At 41.8% G+C, this 21,319-nt stretch overlaps 1 protein-coding gene across 1 annotated transcript; it reads left to right on the top strand.

The window, feature by feature from the left end:
• Nucleotides 1–13,013: 13,013 nt before the first annotated feature.
• On the top strand, nt 13,014–18,672 carry hps6 (HPS6 biogenesis of lysosomal organelles complex 2 subunit 3). The gene has a single exon (XM_004555840.5). It carries the CDS (start codon nt 13,356–13,358, stop codon nt 16,149–16,151), a length of 2,796 nt encoding a protein of 931 aa, XP_004555897.1. The 5' UTR covers nt 13,014–13,355; the 3' UTR covers nt 16,152–18,672.
• The last annotated feature ends 2,647 nt before the right edge of the window (nt 18,673–21,319 follow it).

A 21,319-nucleotide genomic window follows, 5' to 3' on the forward strand; every position in this document is an offset into this window, starting at 1 on the left:
CCCCTCTTCTTTTAACAACAGTCCACAAACATGTGACAACTGGTGAGACCAGCTGATGAACATTTGAGAGATGAATGCTGTCCCATTCCTGTCTGCTATTAGATTCTATAGGTGAAGAGGTCTGGACTGCAGGCAGGCCAGTTCAGGACCTGGACTCTACTGCTACAAAGCAACAGTGTTGGAATAGACGCAGTGTGTCATCTGGATGTCTTTTTAAATTAGCTTTGTCCCAAAGAAGAGGGACGTGTTTCTAAATCATGTTAGTGAATGGATTTGTCTTTACATGTTAGAACTTGTAAAGAAGAAGCCACACTGTGCTCCTGGATAATGATTTCACAAAGTGTTCCTGAACCCATGCACTAATTTCTACAATGGAATCGTACATAGTTTTAATGCAGTGCTCCTTGAAATCCAACAATCATGGTCATCTAATACTGATTTTCAGCCTTTTACTGTACTGTAAAGGATGAGATATTCAAAGTCTTCACAATTTTACACTGAGGAAGATTATTCTGAAATTGTTCTACATTTTGTAGATGCATGTTTTTGCTGATTGCTGAACCTCTGCCCACCTTTACTTCTGATAAACTCTGCCTCTTTAAGTTGCTCTTTTTACACCCAATCATGCTGCTGATCTGCAGCCATCTGATCCACCATGAGAAAACCAGCCAAAGCAACAGACCAAGTCAAACAATAATGAAATTTAAAAAAACTAGGCTTTCCAATATTTATAGTATTTGTTATCTTTAATCTATAATTTCCTTCGGGATTAACAAAGTATTCTGATTCTGATCTTAACTTAACTTTCTGCAAATATCTCCTTAAATAACTTTTATTGAAAAATTTCTGATTATAAAACACAAATAGAACTGCACATTATTTTGCCTCAGTATCTCATCCAGTAAGAAAGAAAAGGGGGAAATCCTTACTCAGTCAGCAGCACATGCCTAGGGGCGTGACCTGGCCGGTCAGCCAGCGAAACTTTCCTTTTTAGTGATCCTGGAGATTTTCCCATCTTTAGCCTCAGGCGTTAGCGCTGTGGGGATTACAATTTCTTGTAAATGTAATGGAGTGTTAAGCAGATTAATTAACAATAATCGTTTAGCAACATGCTGCAAGTAGGTTTTTATCTATTCAGTATTACTATTACTATCTATCCAACTGCATCACAGTAATTCAAAGAACGGGCGAAGTATGGCATATTCAAGGAAAAAAGTAATAGAAAATCTAAACAGACGAATGAAATATGTCTCTTGAATGTTAATCTACAATTTTTAACAATTTTAGGAAACAAAGTAAAAACAGAATGTAGTTCTGGACTTGAGTTTTGCATTTTGTGTCATGTATATTAAAGAGAGTTGTTTAACATGAGCACTAACAAAGGTGTTCTGTTAAATGTTCACATGTTTTAGAGAAAATTGGTTATGGTTGTAATGATTAGTCTCATGAGTGAAACATAATTTTTCCTCTGCAATGTCATCCTTTACAAACTGTATAGGAGAAACAGTATTTTCCGGTGACCAAGCAAAAGCTCTTCATCTCAAGCTTATGCTTTGTATTCACTTTAAGTTGCTCCTGTCTACAGCTTCTTGGCGCAGAACAGAAATAGTGTGCGTGTTTTGTATGTGTGCCCACTTGTCTGTCTGCTGGCCCTCCACGTGTGCATGCTGGTTTATTTGCCATATGCCAAGGGCTCTTTGGAACAGAGGCACCATTATCCATTCATCAGGCCTGCAGCATGAGTGTCAGCCACTTTCCCTGATCTACAGTCTAATTTACACCTCAGACACCGGCTCTCCTCCCTCTCGAAGCCCTTGTTGACCCAAAACAGGATTCACAACTATAAATCTACGAGTGCTGCACCACTCCTAAATCCAGCTGGTCAGTATGAGCCTCATTTGAAGGGTAGATGTTTTGAAGCTATGCACTAACCTAATAGATCAATGAAACCAGAGGTGACAATTTAAAAGTTAGTATTTAGTGCAAATTTCTATTTTAAAGTTTCAATCAATAACCAGCGGGTTGTTCAGAGAAAATTAGGCTCTCAGAAACAGCAGCTACAGTAAGAGACAAGTCTCACACTTTCTTTTATCCCTTACTTATTTCTTTCAGCACTTGTGTTGTATCAGAGCTGTAAGACCAGATATTGATTGTATGCTAAGGACTAATGGGTATGACAAAAGCAATATGAAAAGGCTTGGAAGAGAATGACAAAACATTAAGAAGCAAAGTGGATAAAGAAGGAACAAATGAGAAAAACGGGCATACTGACAACAATAGTTTCAAAGAACAGAAGAAGAGGTCGCAAAAGAGGAGGAATTAGGGACAAAGTGATGACAGATCAAAACCCAAGCAATGACAGAATCACTTAGTTTCAGTGTCTTACTTTGAGGAACATACATCGACTACAACTATAGTGAATTCAAATACAAGAGACAGTAAGCTAGGATATGTCCTACTAGTATAGTGATTTGTTTTTTAATTTATTTGGTTAACATCGATATTATTGGCTGTTAGGTTGAAATTGTTAAATGTTGTCATTCTTTTACTTAAATTTCTAAACTTTATTTCATCCTCTATCATCCTCCCCGGCCTACATCTATGTGGGGGAGGTAATTGGCTGTAGTGTTTAACTGTAGGGACATCCTGTGTGAAGATTCTCTGTCCTTATTTAGTGAGGATGTTTTACTTCCTGCCATTTATGTCCTCACCTGTGTTTGTATATGGTAAACCGTTAGAGGAAGCTAAGCACTACAGGGTGAGGGGAGATGACCCTCTGTCAACAGGAAGTCACACAGAGAGACACTCACTCACGTGCATACACACACACACACACACACACACGCTCATACATGCATACACACGCACACTCAGTGCCTTAGTTTTATGGTGCACCACAGGGGAGGTTTACAGTGGGTGTTTGTGAAACTGTGTGTCACAGAATAAAAGGCTGCAGGGGGGTGCTGGTTCTTTGGAGTGGTCTGAGACCGAGGGCAGAGGGGCTGCTCTGAGATCCTCCCCTTGCTAGCAAGTAAAACCGGTTAAACTGTTCGTCTTGCTTTCTTCATGGGTGATAAGTCTCTGAACTAGCGGGCCTGCTGAAGCGCAGACCCAATATTGGCCGACAGGAGCTATTTGCTGATTTATCAGTATTTGCATGTATTATAGCTCATACATGAAAATTTAAAAAGTAAAGAAGAGATGGAAGAAACACCCTTCAACTCTATCATAAATGTTGACATTGCATATTCTGCCCACCAGAGGGCACTCTGCACTCCCCTGTTGCTAACACGTTTGGAATGCCATGAAGAAAACAACCAGCTGATCTGAGAAGAGGTTGGCAGAGTGCACAAAAGTAAATAAATAACTACAGATAGCAAATGTTAGGGAAATCAGTTTATATTTTGTGTGTCTAAAAGAAAAATGTCAGATAATGCATCCAATTTTTAAAAGGCTAAATATCAGTACCAGCTGTAAAAGACCTGTATCGGTCCTATATCTATTATGTCTTTCTGCTCACTGTTCATAAACTTAACCCATCACATTAAATAAAATGGTTACCCACTGGATTCTAATATGGCACTAACAAGTCCAGTCCAACCATCTGTATATGAGGTCAGACTTGAACAACAGGATGCTGAAGCTAGCCTACTGAATTGGAGGTCACTTTGAAAGTTACATCAGCACTTTTTCCATGATTAAGTTAAATTTAAAAAAAAAAAGGGGGGGGGGGGGGGGGGTCTCACTTAGTACAAAGTACAAACACAGAGTTTAGGTTTGTTACCCAGCCCTGGCAGAGAGATTGGGTTGAATTACAGGAATTAAGGAATAAAATCAGGACAGCGGTTGAGATAGTTTCTTCTCACCTGAAGCTCTGCAGGCTAAAAAGTTCAGAGGCAAAACTAAAGAGGCAACACGCTGACAGAGAGAGGCAGGAGAGAGAAGGAGATGGACATCGATTGAGGTCCAAGAGCGTTTGGCATCCCTTTCTCTCCACAAATGAGTCTCAAGGTATCTGCCTTCTTCATCCCCTGATGCCTCCCTCCTCTCCCTCTCTCCGCCTTTAACCCCTGCATGATCAGGTCTGCTCCCGGCTTCTCTGCTGCCCACAGGAAATAATTATATCCATAGTGAAACTCTCCACCTATCTCTTCTGTCCCCTGAGAAGCACGTTCTTCCAATTAAGAGGTGTGCTGCATCTCTGAACCCATTCCTCTTTACTCCCATGGTGTCTAGATTTTGCAGTGTCTACTGATGGAAGCCAATTAAGAGGAAACGGCCTGTGCACAGGTAACATATAGGTGTGGACTGAATTTGAATATTGTTACTGCTAAGTGTTGTTGACCGGGCTACAGCTTTTCTCAAACACTCTAAGGAATCTTTGTGGTTTATAATGTTTCTGACAATGCCCACCTAATGTGTGGTCATATAGCACTTTTTTTTCTATATGGCCTGTGGTTAAGTCATAATGAATGTGCAGTGTAATGTTGAATGTCTTCCCAGGGACCTAATTTATCAAGCAAAGGCCAACAGTGTCAAAGCCATTTCCTCAAGAGATGCAGCCAAACAGCAAATAACTAAAAGAGTCTTTAATGTACACTGTGTGGCCATATGTACCTGAATTCCTTCAACCAAGATAATGCAAAGTCTCAGGTCTACTATCACTGCAAAATACTGATTTATCTGTATTTATGGGGTGCATACTTAATGGTTTTATACGGGAGCAATTTCAACACTGATGTGTCCAAATGACCCTTCAATGTGCTTTTATCTGGAGCTCCAGTGTAACTGCAATTTCCATTTTCACTTCTATTTTTAAGAAAGAAAAAAAGGGCTTTTTTGTAAGAAATGGTGATCATAATGTGAATTCCCTGCAGTGGTGCTTTTAGCTTTACTTTAAAATCCACAGACTTTAAATGGCAGCACACAGCAGCTATATTAAAACATATCGTGAATGACAGATTAAAGAGCATTTGTAGAATGTGCAGACTGGTAGCATACATGTATCCCCTGTAGAACTTCACAACCAGCAAATGTGCTATAGTCCAGTCTTGTCATTTTTGATCTTTCCCTGTACTAAGTGCAATGCTGTAAGCTTGCTGACACCTCACATACAGTACAAACAAACCCACAGACTATTTTTCATGATATATATGTCTCTGGTATTTGTCTTGCTGACGTTTATGGTATGATTACACAGCACCACTTCTTCTGCAGCAATAGTTAGCTTGACAACTATCTGGACACTGACAATGTCTTGTAATTTTCATCTGTACAGCACCACAATGGATTTAAAATCAAAGAATGTATGACTTTCATCTTTGAGGTGTTTAACAAAAGTATTGCACTAGCAGTTTATAAATTACAGCTGGGTTTTGGGGGATTTTTTTTTTTGCTTGAGGGGTTCAAAATTAATTGGACAATTAACTGACAAGCAGTTTCTTGGCTAGTTGAGACCTATTCCCTTGTTATTCCATGAGAAATTAAGCAGATAAAAGATTGGGAGTTGATTCCAAATGTTGAACTTCTCTTTGGCAGCTGTCTGCTGGAACTCTTAAAAGGCAGTTCAAACAGTCGTTAATGCAGCTGAAGGAGACGATCATTAGGCTGTAAACCTAAAAAAAAAATTAAATTAAATTAAAAAAAGATCAAATTAAGAAAAGAAAACCTTTAAGAGTGGCCAAATGAACAATCCCGTACCCATTCTTAAAAAACATTAAAGCACTGGCCAGCAACTACAAAAGACAACTGAAGTGAATGATCACAGAATTATTTCATTTTAAAAAAAAATTACAATACCTATAACCAAGTTGAGAATACTCTCAATGAGGCATACATACCATTATCAAAGTCAAAAATCAAGAGGCACCTTCATGGATGTAAACACAAAGGGTTTACAGTGAGGTGAAAACCACTGGTTACAATCAAAAATTGCAACCAGTGGTTTTTGAATTGGGTCATCAGTGTTTACTGATGATGTGACTGCTGATAGAATTCTGAAGTGTACAGGACTATAAACTCTGCTCAGAGCGACCCAAATGCTGCAAAAATGATTGGACGCCACTTCACAGTGAAAATGGATAATGACCTAAAGCATACTGAAAAAATAACCCATGAGATTCTCAAAGCAAAGAATGTGATATCAGTCAATGCTCAAGTCAGTCACCTGATCTCAGACCAAAAGAGCTTGCTTTTCTGTTATTAAGTACTAAATTCAGCGAAGAACGACCCACAAACAAGTAGCTGTGTTTCCATCTTCAGAGGAAACATAGCATTCAATGATGTCCAAAGAATATCAAGAAATGCTGTGATCTGTCACTCAAGTATTAAGAATACTCCTTTGTCTGTGCTTTTAGTTTTGAGCGTCTGAAAATGAGAGACGATGTACAAAAATGTCTGTAATTTTGTTTAAGAAAAGCTGAAACTCTGAAGGTTAACCACATCCAGATTTAAAATCCACTGTGGAGGTGTACAGAGACAAAATTGCAGATATTAAAGGTCATTGTTTAAAACTATGTTGGCCGCACTCTTTGTGCCAAATTCTCAGGGTAAGCAGACACCAGATGTTGCAGTAGTTCGATGAAGTGGCTAGAATAGCCATAATAGCAGCAATACATCTAGCAAGATTTAAACAACTGGACCGGAAGCACCTCCTGCCTCTCCAGTTTGAATGAAGTATGGTTATCTTTTTAGGAGGAATACATGCATATTCAGAGGAGTGAGGGAGGAATGATGTGATATCACACAAAGGAGAAATCAGACTTCTTATCCTCCCCAGGAAGCCACAGTACAGCATGCCTAAGCTGGTAATGCTCAATACCACGCTTGATTAAGGCCAGCGCATAATGCTGTCGGGAGTTTTAACCCTGCACCCAGTGAGACAGTTATGATGTAAACATGCCGACCATTTGGGCACATTAAACTTAACTGTTTCAGTTGTGGGTAAAAGTGAAAGTGGGAAAGGCCAACATGTTGGTAGAAATTTAAGTGCAATGGAGACTGTAACAGTATTGAAGTGTGTTTCAACATGGATCTATTTTTTGTTCTTTGTCCCAAAAATATTTTTTTTTCAACAACATCACTGCAATTACTGAAAAAAGAAAAATGTGAAGCTAACTTGGTCATTAAAATGTTCCTAATAGAGACTAAAATAGATAGGGGGAAACTATTAAAGTAAAAAAAAAACAATTGTATGACACAGATTAGGAATTAATTAAAGTGATTCTAAATGTAATTAGCAAGGGAAAAGTCAGCAGGTTTACCAGGAAAATCAAGGTTTTTTTAGTTGCAGGCTGACTATGATCTGATGGCAGCTGTCTGGCAGCTTGCTGGATGAGGAAGAAAACTGCATTATGCAGACGTCTAAGAGCAGAACGTACAGTTCAATTAAGAAGAGCAGCCAAAAGAGATGGGAGGGAAAGAGAAGGGAGACAGTGCATGTAAACAGATGTTGCTGGTACCGCTTCTCTGTCTGGGCCATTATTACCACCTATAAAAGATTGCAGGCATATAAAGGAAATTGTTGAAAGCACACACAAACAGTTTAAAATGTCACCGGGTTCTAATGATGAGGCACGGCATAATAATTTCACAGCTCATCGCCTGACCCTCGTCACATACGGGTTCATCCCAGGTTTTGCTTTTCTCTCCCTGCAAGAGAAAATGTGCTCAACACACATTTCGCACACAAAGAAAGTCAGACTCGGCTCATGCTGACACGCTGTCAAATTCACCTCAGACTGTAGCAAAGGTGAAGGTCTTTTAAGTTACAGCATCAAGGCTTTGTGGATACAGGTGTAGTTAAATTAGGCCAACAACGGGGAGAAGACGCTCTGTGTGATCAAAGGTTAGACTGATACCCGTTTGAGTGCTCGACGTTGAGGGGACGATGGTTTTGAGAGACAAAAAGAAGAAATTTCATCTGAGAGTTTATCTCAACAGCAATTATGTCTGTGGCTTGGACAGAGATGGAAGCAGAGGGAAAGACAGGCAAAACTGAAGTTGTAGAGGAAAGAGAGAGCCAAGAGCATAAATACCAGAGGTTGAGTGAGACCTTGATATAATTTGAGTTTGATTAATGAAGAGGCAGTGAGGTGAAATGAACAGGAAATCAAGGAGGACAAAGCCAAATCCTGTTCTTTGATCTTCTAGTCTCTTCCAGTGAGACTTTGTGCAGTCAAAGCAGCAGCGAGCGCAGTGACTCACACCTGTTTCTATAGCTATAAAACACAAAGGAAATGGAGTTAGGTTACTGGCTTGTCACAATCACCGACTGAAGGAGGATCTGATGGTGAAGTATATATACTCTGGCCCCTTAGATACACGTTACAGATACAGTTCAGTCAGTGTTCTGTAAACTGTGATGGCGTGACCTTCTTTTATCCTCTCATGACCAGTTTGAGCTGCTGCACCATTAATGCACATACTGCCAATCCATGGTCACAGACAGTATTGCAGCTGCAATGACAAGGGTCATTTTGTGTGCTTTTTTATGAAGACTAGATGCAGAGATAAGAAACAAACAGGAGAGGAAAATAGCTCCCAAAAAAGGAGCACAGCCTGCAATGAGCCAAGGGCCATGAATCCGATTAATAGTGTGATGTGAGAGCTAATGCTACTGCTGTTCAGAGCCGGGGTATGGATCATTGAGATAAGAGCCGCAGCTAAATGCGGAGGGACAGCCAATTGTAAATGGTATGTTATCTAATCAGCCAATGAGGCGGAGTGTCTTTTATGAGCGACAGTGCTACAGATCTGTCTGCACCGCCACAACCTCTCCGTGGAGTTTGTTTTAGGAACGTCAGAAGTTTCATTTCAAGGATTTTGCTAAGATCAGTTTTCTCCATTAGGCCATAATCAGGGCCAATAAACATTTTGGCACTAACAAAAAGACAAGAGGCCAAACTAAGGGTTACAGAAGAAAGGATTTCCACTTGGACGTGTGCAGAGGAGGGATAGTGGATAATTTTGAAGATGGAGCAGCCAAGCAGGCGGAAAAGAGGAAGACTATGGAGACGATTCATGGAAGTAGTGAAGAAGGAAATGCAGAGGGTTGGTGTGAAAGAAGAGGATGTAAGGGATAGGGTGAGATGGAGGCAGATGGTCAGCTGTGGTGCAGGGTGTAGCCGAAAGAAGAAGACGAAGAAGAAGAAGACACAGTCCTTAATATAGATGCTGCTGGGAAGTGCTCTGAAAAATAAGCTGTAGATAGAAAAAGATTTGCCTTTCAAGGCAAAGAATTACTCTCAACTATTTAAAAAAAAATCCATATGAGGAACATTTTTCTTACAGATTTATAGCGGTTATTTAATTTTCTATTCTCCAAATGCATTAAAACTTTAAATATTTTAGTAATGCTACCAAAAATCCTTACATTTCAGCTTCTTGTTTAATATTCCGCACAATCCTATGTGACAAGCAGCATTTAGATCCCTTTATTCTTGATTATCATTTGTGCGCATATTTGTTTTTTAAAAAATGATGGACGACTTCATCTCCCACAGCAGGGCTGCATGTCAGCGCAGAGGAGAATCAGTGAGAGACCCCTGAAGCTCGAGACAACATTCCCCAGTGAAGCTAACTAAAGAGAGGCAGAGAGGCAGCGGACATGACAGCTTTTCAACAGCCAGAGCAAACTGACAGTAATATCCACGTGTTCTCACAGCAGACAGGAGACTGACAGCTGCAACTTTCATTTGAAACAGATGCACGGAAGTCGCATCTCACTCAAAGCCCAAGCAGGGTGACAAATATCCCTCCTGCACAGGCAATTTTTACCCCTGAATTGACCTCAAATGAAACCAAATCTACACTGAAGTGAAGCTGACAGGCATCTTCTGTACCCTGAGCACCGAACATTTGTAGCCACTGGTTTTCTTTTCTGAGCCTTATAACTCAAAAAGGAAATCTCCTCTGCATCCAGCCCTCTTTGCGTCTCCAGACAAGCACTTTATCTTCCTGTCTACAGCACAGCAGACTAAACACACTCTCTAATAGAAGGCGGTTTTTTTCTTTTGGTCCAAAGCAAGCCTGTCTGTAGGCGACTAGGCTTAAATATACTGTTCCAATAACATACTGCATCCATATATTTTTATCAGCAATGACACAGAGACATAATAGGACATAAATACACAGGCACACAGACTACTATGAATGGGTAGCCTGTCTCCTTTAAAGTGGTTTCTGGCACAGCGGAGTTAGCCTATAGGAGCTTAAAGCTTTGAAAAGGCGACCCTGAGTTACTCTTCAGCTAGGTCAAGGAGGTAAAAGCCAAATATCACACTTTTCCTCAAACTTTGTCCCCTTGTAATTTCAGACACTAACAGAAGAATATGTGAATTTGAGTATGGTGTAAAGATGCAGCTTTTGTAACTAACACATCGTTGTTTTGGATCACCTAGTTGGTCAAACGTAGGTGGAAAATTAATTTAAAAAAACATGTCTCTCATCCAGCCATATCAGGATTACCGCAGGTTTTACTGGAAAGCTCGAACTGCTTGGATGCAGTGATGTAAAATAGAAACAATAAAAGTCATGAGATTTAAGGGACCGGTTGAGCTAACTGCGGTCGAGAGAAGACATCAGCCTTGTGATGCTGGCTCTGTGCAGACATGTGATAATAATTGAAAGACACAGCGAGTGCTGTCTGGCGTGCTTTAGAGTAAGATTCGGTGCATTTGTGCACTCGGGGTAAGAGTGAGAATAAGAAAAACATCATCCACATACCTCAGTGGGCACTTTTCACAGATATTCTTTTCATTATTTTGTACTCTGAACTTTAAAGTCACCAAAGTGCAGCGATTGAAGATCAATACTGCCTCCTCCTGGATATCAGGTGAACTACTGCACATGCCAGAGCAAAAACTTTTATCTAGTGGTTTAAAATTTAGCAAAGACTGACCTGGAGTAAAATCTCATAAATATGATTGTGCAACAGATAGCTCAATTTAGGGGCAGGCAGTGGAAGTTTCAGCATGATTTAATTATGCTATTGGTATCACAAGGTTTCCTGTTGATTTGGTTAATATTATCAAACACAGACAAGCTCAACAGGCCTTAATTTTATCATAGAAGCCCACATTTTATCACAATACTGAGACTTCACTCGAGACCGCGTGTATGTTTTGTCTCTGTGGACAACTTGACTAATTTATAAAAATAAAAGCAGCAAAATTTAGAGCTGCTTGAACACTCAAGGAAATTATTGTAATCAGCACCTTCTTAGATTTGTTTTTCTCGCTAAAATGCTTCTAAGATAAGCTTCAGCAAAGCTTCAGAGTGGGCTAACTTGATAGCTCCTGAAATTTGCTAAGGCAGTAAACATGGCCTCAATAACTTGCAGACATTCACTTCCACTGAGTCACCGCTGAGCCTTTCACTCCCAGTGTAATAAACTGTATTTTCTATCCAAGGCAAAATTGTTTTTTTCTACCTGTGTGTGCTATGTTAGCTGTTTTTGAAATACCTACCAGGCTGTTTGTTTACAGACACTAAGCCTGACCAACATCACCTTTCAAATCCTCCTGCAACCACACACGTGGTATTCGAGCTGGCTCGGCCTTTGGATGCTGATTTAAGTGAGTCACTTTCTCAGGTTTGTATGAACTCTGGTGAGACTGTTTATTGGCCGGCGGTCGCTTTTCGCACCCTTTTGCCAAAATGAACACGGATGTGCTAGAGCAGTTTCTCGCTTTGTGCCAGTAAAGATGGACTCTTGCCACCAGATCCATGGAGGTACATTGGTTTCCATAGTTACATCGTACTGGTTTAAAAACAACCTTTTAAGAAAGCTGTCCGAGCAGAAAAGCATTCGTTCTTCATGTGTGTTTAAGCTATTTCCAGCACCAGCGTTGCTGAGCAAATTCCCTGCCCTTATTTTTCTTAATGCACTGCAACAACATGTGGAACCACAGTCCTCACTGACAGCCATTTTGAAATGCCCCCACGCACATATGTGGATAGTGATTTTGATGCATTGTTTAAATAAACTTCAGCATAAACTGGGGCATAATAATTGCATGTAAACAAGCATCAGTCAAATCTGCGAAAAAAATCCTTAAAAGGTCTGCACCTATTTTCAAAAATTAAAGTTTTTAAAAACATCTACCACCAAGTTTCTATTTGTGTCTCTCTCATAATGTTTCTTGTGGAAGGACTGATTTCCAAAGGGCCATGTACTTTTGATTTGCTTGACCTTTCAAAGGTAGAGGTTAAAGTCTGCTATCAAGCTGGAACAGAAAGCAATTCAATCTCTTGCTCAAGGTGACACTTCAGGCCAAACTGAACATTGTCTGAATGTTATTCAGACAATATCGAACTGTTATTGAAGCTCCAAAGTTACTCCATTGTTTCTCTATTGGGGGGAAATGGATGTACCTGCAAATCATGTATACAAACAACAAAGTAAGCAAGTGATTCACTAAGACTAAGACTACAGAATGAACTGGGTGAGTGCAGGGTTTGTACTAGTGCACAAACCCTGCTCAATTTAGTTGCCAGCTATGTTTCCAGTGCTGTAGTTAGTGAGAAAAACGTACTGTCCAATCACTACAATAGACAGACAGACAGACAGACAGACAGACAGATACTTGGGGAAATTAATTGCCCACCCCTGTGTTATAAAAATATTGAAGTGATTAATTGAAGTAATTAATAATACAATAAATTCAGAGTAAAGTCATATTATAAGACTGCACAGGCTACTAGGTGATATCAATATGTATAACATAACGTAACAAAATAAGACGAAACAAGTACAATAACTAAAGTTACACTTCTTATTCCATAGACATAAGCAGTACGTATCACAGTTTTTGTGTTTGCGTGTTCCAGCTTTCACATTCAACACATTCTAATAAGTTTAATTAAGTGCTGTCAGTAATATTAAAGAAGAGTTTCCAAACGTATGTACCGGATCTCGTCACCATTTCTTGTACTATATGTATCGCTTTTGCTCTGCTGTCGCTCTTCCTTCTGCTCGCTCACGATCTTTGCAGCCGTGGCTCCTCCTCTTATGCAAAACAGCCCGAGTATCCGGAAATTAACAATCCCGTGATGTTAGGGGAGCGCTAGCATAGCAGTGGAATGAGTAGAGCGCCTTTCTCGATTAAAACTTACCCAGAGGTCAGTTTTAGCGAACTGTTTGCCTTCATTGTCGTCGACAGACATGGCGTTACCGGGGACGACGGCTGTCGAAGGACGTCTGTCCACGCACGGACCTTGAGGATGAAGATTAACGGGATGCCATTCAGTTAGCTACTCTGGACCCCGATTATGTGCCACAGAAGCTAGCAGGCTAGTTAATACGCTGTGGCAAAGTATTTACGGGCTGCTGCTCGGTGTGGAAACGGAGAAATATGGCGGGGTTGGTGTTGAAGCAGCTGTCAGATTTCGGGGACTTTTCTCACGGTAAAGAGCTGACAGAGATACTCAGTCTGAATAACAACGAGCAGATAAACAGTGTTCGCATGAGCCCAGATGGACGTCACATCCATGTCGTCCTCCGCAAGCCTAAGGTCAGTCTTGTGACTTTTGACAAGTATGAAAGACCCCAGCTGGCTCCTAACCAGAAGAAACTGGATTTGTGCGTAAACGTGCCCATCGTGGATATTTTCTATCTGGAGCATCACGGCGGCGGCAGCAGCAGCGGTGCAGCGGTCGTGGCAGTGGTTTATGAAAGTGGGAAAGTTGAGTTTTGGAAGTTCCAGGAGTGCAAGTCTGGCTGGCATCTCCTGCAGACATCACAGTTGTGCAACAGTCCCCGGGCTAAAGTGGTATCTGTCTGTGCTTGCTCTAATCTTATCATCTGGTGCGAGGAGCGGCCGCCGTCAGAAAGCTCCCCTGTCCTCAGCGCCACAAGGAATAAGTTGAGAAACTGTGTTTGCAGACGTGACTTTGAGGTGAACGAGACGGCTGTCAGCTTGGGAGGGGTGAAAATCGCCCTCCACAATAATCCTGACTTTACTGTGGTCAGCTCAGGGGAATATGTGCACCTTCTTCCTGACTTGAAGTCGAAGCCGCTGTTGAACATCTCCAAATTCTTCCTCTCCTGGTCCCCTCGCTATGACTCCTTTACAGTCAGCACCACATGTAAAAACACCCCCCTTAAAAAGCTTTCAGCTAAAGAGTCTGACTTTATGAAGCTGGTAATCGATTGCTTAGGATATTTGTCTCCTCTTGAGCCACCTGAGATCTGCAGCTTCTCACCCACAGCCTGTGGAGGCCTCCTCCTGCTGCTCAGCACAGGCTGGCTCTGTCTCCTGCAGAAAGACGGGGTCCTGCGGCAAGTATACAAACTAGAAGACAACTGTTTGGTAAATTACAGCACTCACACTAGCCTTGGTATGTATGAGGACACCCTGGCACTAATTATGGGGCAAAACCTGCATCTGATAGACTTGAACTGTGGCAGAGAGCTGGAAAAGATTGTGCTGATGAGTGAAGCATTATTATATACAAACAGGGCAGATATGTGTACACCTCACCTACTCTCAGAAACTGGACTTTTTGTAGTGGTGAGCAGGGGGACGGACTCCAGAGACTGCAGCTTCAGAATAAAGTCTCCTGGTTTCAGTACAGTGGAGAGTATTCATCCTGGAGCCCTCCTGGTAGAAGCTGTCTTTGAAGAGGCCTGTAAATACTACCAGCAGAGGAGCCTGAGCAGCACCCCGCTCACCGTGGACTCGCTGAAGAAAGGGGGGAGATTCCAGGCTCCCATCTCTTTAGCCTCCATCCTCTTCAGCTACCTCAGCGCAGGCTTCAAGCAAAAGGGAGCACAGCTGTCCCAGAATGGAGGAGGTGGATGTATCACAGGGCAAGACAAGCTAATGGGTTCTCTTGAGGCTGAGCTCAAGGCTCTGGTTTCGCTGGAGGAAGTGAAGGGGACTTTAGTGAGGGGTAGTGTTAAAGAGGTGGAGGCAATGTGTGAGAGTCTAGTTGAGAAAGAAGTATTGAGGCTTCTGTCGTCTCCTGAGTTGGATAAAGAGGCTCTGCTGTACCTCAACTCCATCTTCAGCATCTTTCCCTCCGAGGGTTGGAAGGCGGCGCAGTCTGCTCTGCAGCTACACTACAACGGTGAAGGATTTCTGTCCAGCAGAGCTCCCCCTGATGTGTGGAAAACTGTTCTCAGTGCTGGTCTGTCATCCAGCCCTGTAGCCTCCCTGTCATTAACCAATGGGGGACCAAAACACAATCGCAGCCTTAAGGTCGATTACTTTACAAACTGTAAAGGAAAATCTACAACCTCCACTTCCTCAGCTGCCTTGCCTGTGTTTGAGCTCCTCTGCAGGTCAGTTTTTCATTTCCAGCCCAGCTGGCTGCCCAGATTCCTCGAGCTCGCCCAGAAGGAGCAGGGCTCGACGGGGTTGGGTCTGGGCCTGGCGGCTTCCTCTTGGAGTTTTTCTAGTGGGAGAGGAGGGGACTGCAATGAAAGCAACGTGCCACTATATAAACGAGCACTGTACCTTCTGTCCAGCTTAAACCCAGACAGAGACCAGCAGCAGGACCTAGAGGTGGAGCTGCTGCTGGTGAGTGGGAGACCCAACGCAATCCTACAGGCTCTGCGGATCCTCATGAGCAAGAAGCAGTGGTATCGGGTCACCCAGGTGGCCCAGAAGTGCTGTAAACAGAGTCCGCTGCTCAACAAGGAGATTTTCACTATTTTGTTGTGTGAGGTGGCCCATCACAGAGACCTGGATCCCTACCTGGATTTGCTGTGGACACTTTGCCCTGAGGATTTCACCGTCACCACCATCCTGAACATGGTCCTGAAAAACCTCCCCTCTCCCAACACTCCCTCCCACTCCTCGTCTTTCCTGGCGTCCAGTTCAACCTCTTCTACTCCTCCTTTCACAGACCCCCACAGTACTCAGGTGACTGTTGGGCTATTGAAACCACTGCTGAGAAAAGTGTTGCAGAGGGAGACCAAGCCTAGCCAGCGCTACGTGGACATCCTCCAGTCACCGTCATTCCCCCCTCCTGCACTGCCTCGCCAGCCCACTGAGCAGAGCGGCAGTGTCACAGACCCCAGTGCAGACTCTGATCTGTGCAACAACATCACCCCAGCTCTTCTTGCAGAAACCCCTGAACAGCAGACCTGCACACAAACAGCTATTCAAAGGCAGAGGGTGGCTCTACCTGCTAACACAGTTTGAAGAAGAATGAATGAAGAACAAAACTGTCTTTATACTCCCTTCAACACATAATCTGACCGAAGTGTAAATCGGTGTGATGACAATCATATTATAAAACAGAATAATATGTAATAATATATAATAAGATCGTATTTCTTGTTTTGTTTTGTTTTTAAACTGTTGAAATGTGACTACTAGAAAATATTAAATGACTACTGAAGATCCTACCAGTGTAATAACTGCAGGTAAATTTAAGTGTTTAAATGGGGATGCACAGATCTGATGGATCGGGCATCTGTGGCAAAGATTTCAGATCAGTGTATATCTCAGTTTATTTCTGTGCGCATGAACATTTTGCTCTAAGGAGCTTATTGCGGTCAATACGGTTAACCTCTTCTTCACTTGGCCTGTCTGTCTCCTTCGCCACACAAGAGCAGAGGAGAGAAAATGCAGTGGAGACTTTGACGTGAAGCTGAAATGAAACAGCTGCACATAAATTAGTTGTATACAATATTAAAATACTTCTTTTTTTTTTTTTAAGATATTTGTGTTTATTCAGCTTAGTTTCCTAGATGGCAGGAGTCCCTGTTTTTATGTCTCATTTCAGTAACTGAGTTGTTTATTTGCTTCATGTTACTTTACATATAAGTAAATGAATCCTCTGCGTGACAAGTGCAGCTTAATAATTTATTGTCGATACTCTGTATCTGCAGATATCTCAAAGAAAAGTCGGATCGGTGCATCCCTACTCTTTATGTGTATAAACTGTATCTACAGTGTTATTTATCTTTTCAGCCTTAACTGCACGTCGATGAGAATGTTCTTGCATTGCGTAACTTTAACCTGTATAGGAATCCTATCAAAGGGTAGCGGTATTAACACAATATAGTATGTAAGTGCTCAGTGAAACAGAGCCGGTTATTCCTGAACCAAAATGGCATCTGCCTCTGCCTTTATGCTCCACCCCGCTCTCAGCTTCGCACTGATTAAGTCCTGAATGCGGATGTTCTTGTATTATATCAGAACAGCAAACACAAAAGCCACTAACTCCTGTTGCTGGGTTTTATACAAAGGTGTGTTCCCTTTTTTAAAAATAGATGTTGGCTAATTATAGCCGAGTATAGCTTCCTTTTACTTGCTCAAGTGCGTTTATGCAGTGAGTAATCTAATAGTCTGAATTCAGACAAGCTGACCTTTGTGGGTTGTTTTAAGCTTGGTATGGTTTGGCAGAGCAGGGAAGAAGGAAGGAGATCAGGATTTCTTTTACTGGCTTTTGGTTTCACATTTATGCTGATGGCTTCTGTTTGGTTTTAAGTGACTCAAATCTGTAAACCAAAACAATCTACGTGACTTTCTTTTGCTTCCATTTTTCCATTCCTGTCATCTTTTTTTTGGGGGGGGGGGGGGGTCACTCTAGGCTCCATCTTGTCTCCTCTGCTCCCTCTCAGCCGACTCCTTGGACATACCAGACAGAGTACCCAGTAAAAGCAACTCACAGTTCAACTTTAAATTCAATTTTAGCAGTAATTCTGTTAAAATTCAAGTGCTTGTGGGACAGATTGTGACTCACACAGGCACCCTGCTGCTTGCATAAGGTCATGCATGTCCTCCTTTATGAACCCGGTGAGGGTAATGTTATTAGAGATGATAGCCCCTCGGTCTTATCGCCACTGCTGGTTATGCTCTGTCACCAGCTGCACTTTTATATGACAACAGTCAGTATTGGTTGTGCCTCTGCTTTGGGGTTTTTTCTGATTAAGTGCCAAAAACAAGTGTGTATTTGTGTTCCTGTTGTGCTTAGTGCCTTCTGTTGGAGCAGCCTGTTAAGCTTGTTATAGTCAAAGTTAAGTCTCTGTCCATAATATTTCACTCTTCTGCCTATTTATTATGTACCAATCTTTGGAAGACTACTAAAATGATAAACCAAGGTCCTGTTTGGGTGAGGTTTTGGGAAAGTCAGACATGTCTTAGGTATTCAGTGACAATCAGACTCTAAATGCTGCAGAAAAACCTGCGTGCCTTTTACGGTGCTTCTTCGAATTTACAGGGTAGTGTCATAGCTCAGCTGTCTTTTCACTCTTAGTCATATTTTGAAGACGTACGCATTTCTAAACTTTAATCAGCTCTTGGTATGAAAGGGCTACTGCCCCTAACCCCTAACAGCTTTCTGATATCTTTCTCAAGTCCATTTAATCAAGCGGCAGTCATTCCAGGCCCTGCACACCTAACAGACGTGTTAAAGCGTGCACAGCTCATCTAACAGATATGTTTCGACTCGTCTCAGATTCACTGGGAACTCCCTGACTTCCCCACAGAGGCCACTGAGCCTAACGTCACGACTGTTTCTGATGTTAATATTCACTCGCCTTAACCTTTGCTTCAAGTTGCTGTTGGCTCCTCCTGCACCGGCCTAACAAAATTTCACATCCACGTGACAACTTTGTACTTTCGGTGATGCTAATTTTTAGGCAGTATTTGTTGAAGAACGCGTAAGTATTTATGAAAAGATGCTGTATGCTATTAAACTGAAGATAAAACACGACTTTGCCGTCCAGAGTTTTATGTGTAATTTCCTGCTCATTTGCATTTTAATAATACGGTTTCTTTTAACAGCCTCGCGAGACGTGCTGCTTGTAACATGCAGTGTTGTTGACGTTGGAGTTTTGATTGCACTTTGGTATCTTGTAAAAGTTTTGATTTGTTGTTTTGTTTTAGATTAAGCCATACTGCTACAGAGCTCCGTGATGAATAGGGAAGTGATAGACAGCAGGCGGTTAACAATTTGTGTGTCTGTCAGGTCATTTTATTGCACTTTCCAAAACATGTCATTGGTATCTGCCTGCCAAGTCCTCCTTCCCACAGAATAATGTAGTTCTGGTTTGTCTAGATCTGTTGGCATATTCCTTTTACCCTTGTGCAGAGAGAACTCAACATGCCAGATGGTCTTGTGATCTTGTGAGACGCTGCTTTGCAAGTTAGCTACACAACAGACAATTGAAATGTCAAGACCAGTATGTCCTTACATGTTTTTACCTGTATTTACAGTTTAACCCAGCCTGAAAATTATTTGATTCATTTGATCCACTGCCCCATTAGAGTTTCACCGTATCCCTTTTCGTCCATGGCAAATCCACTTACAGCTGCACTTGTGTGTGTGTGTGTGGTACAGAGGAAGTATTTAGGTGTGTAAATATGCTGAAATATTTCCACATTCAAGGCCTGCACGAGGAATGTTTGTTCCGTTTAAGCATTCTGAACAGAGACAAAACATTTACAGTGCTTGCAAAAAGTAAAGCGAGGACGCACAGTGCATGTGTGTCCCTCACAGCAAATAGGTGGTTTCCGCATGAGGATGTGAAGGTAAAAAAAAAAAGTGCTAAAGACGCAGAGGGTAGTAGGAGTCAAAACAGTGGAGAGGGAGGTGCAGGAGCCTGCATAACATGATACCTACCATCCCTCGGCCAATTATTTCCCCCCTCCTGTCTTTCTCCTTCACTTTATGTCACTTTTTTTCATCTAATTGATTTTTGCTGACTCCACCGTCTCTTATTACAAGGTGCCAGTGCTGTAATGCCATCGATTCACTTGTTCTAATTATAGATGGCATCCTGTAAACTGTAATTCGTCTAAACAGATGCTGGCAGGCTCTCCCTGCTGTTCTGTCCTTTGCTTGCCTTTGAGCAGCTGACTGCATCCTGCAGAGCAACTAAAGTGAATGCATCAGTAGAGGGATGGCCACATTAGAGCACTTTTTAAAACATTTCACGATCAGAAGTATGCAGGGGGTAAAATGTTTTTGATCATTTTCAAACCTTTTAGCAGGTGATAAAGGTAGCTATCCGCTTTGACATTACGCAGAAACCTAGAAACTGGAGTGAGTGTAAATGCTGAGCTCTTAGCCTTTAATTATAAGCTGTACACTGATCTCATTATTTGAAAGTTTGAGCAGTGAATCTTAGCGTCCATCATTCTGCACAGGGATGCCACTTTTCATAAACCAATTTAGAGATATTGGTCCATTTGTTCATATCAAGTAGGGGAAATTATAGCAACGCTCTATTTGCAGGACTCAAATCATCAGTAGGACGTCTTCAGCTTATTCAAAATGCAGCAGCCAGAATCCTTACAGGTACATGGAAACCTGTATTGAAGGCATTTCAGTGGCTCTCAGTGCAATATAGAATCACCTTTAAGACCTATCGGGTCATCAGGTTCAGATCTTGTAACTGTTCTCGCCTCGCATCTCAGTCTGCTGAGCCTGCTTTCAGTTACTGTGGAGCTGTCTGTCTGCTGATTTGAGATCAATTACATCTGTGCATACGTTCAAAACCAGACTTAAAACCTTTTGGTTCTCACAGGCCTACAGGTCATGGGTGTTGTTTTGTTTTCACTGCCTTTAGGTATTGTAAACCTACATTTTTTTATGTCCTAAGTTTTTGTGTAATGAAATGTCTGTGTTAGCCCTTTGAGAGACTGCTGACCTGTCTAGGGTGTGGTAGCTGGGATACCACACCACCTGCGACCATGAATTTGATAAGCAGAAGAGGATGCATGGTGTTGAGTATAAGACTTGCAAATTCAAAACCCATCCCTTTAACATTTCAAATTAGGCTTCCGTGTAAGGCCTCAACAGCACCTGCAAGCTAACAAGTTTGTGGATGAAACCCTTGGTAGAAGGAGACAGAAGGGTGTGTATCTGCCATTAACCAATTCCTGGTTATCAGAGAACATGATTTGCATCATCATTTTCATATTTGAATTTATGTATAGCAGACATAAGGCGCCAAGATGGGAATGCGTCAGAAAATATCTATACAAAAAGAGGTATGCAGCTGCACAAGCGTTCGTTTCTTTTAATTCAAGCTTAAAAGTTTGAAATTGATTTACCAGTGCTGTGAAAAAAGTATTTTCCCTCTTTGCTTTTTTGTTTGTTTGTTTTTTGTTTTTGTTCTTTTGGGGGGGGGGGGGGGGGGGGTGCATAATCATGAATTTTTAGCATCAAACATTTTACATAATTAAGGGAAATGGTTATCCAAACCTAACTCTCCCTGTGTGAAAAAGTCATTGTCCCCTAAACGTAACATCTGGGCACGAATAACTACAATCGAGCATTTGCAGTATCTGCAGATGAGTCCTTACTTCTCATGGAACAGAACTGAAGCCTTCCAAAATTCACCTTTTCTCATCAG

The sequence above is a fragment of the Maylandia zebra genome, linkage group LG13 (genome assembly GCF_041146795.1).
Source record: "Maylandia zebra isolate NMK-2024a linkage group LG13, Mzebra_GT3a, whole genome shotgun sequence".
In the NCBI taxonomy this organism is placed as follows: domain Eukaryota; kingdom Metazoa; phylum Chordata; class Actinopteri; order Cichliformes; family Cichlidae; genus Maylandia; species Maylandia zebra.

Bases quoted from the DNA above. Each gene is read 5' to 3' on its own strand.
- hps6 (XM_004555840.5), top strand. From the start codon at position 13,356: ATGGCGGGGTTGGTGTTGAAGCAGCTGTCAGATTTCGGGGACTTTTCT.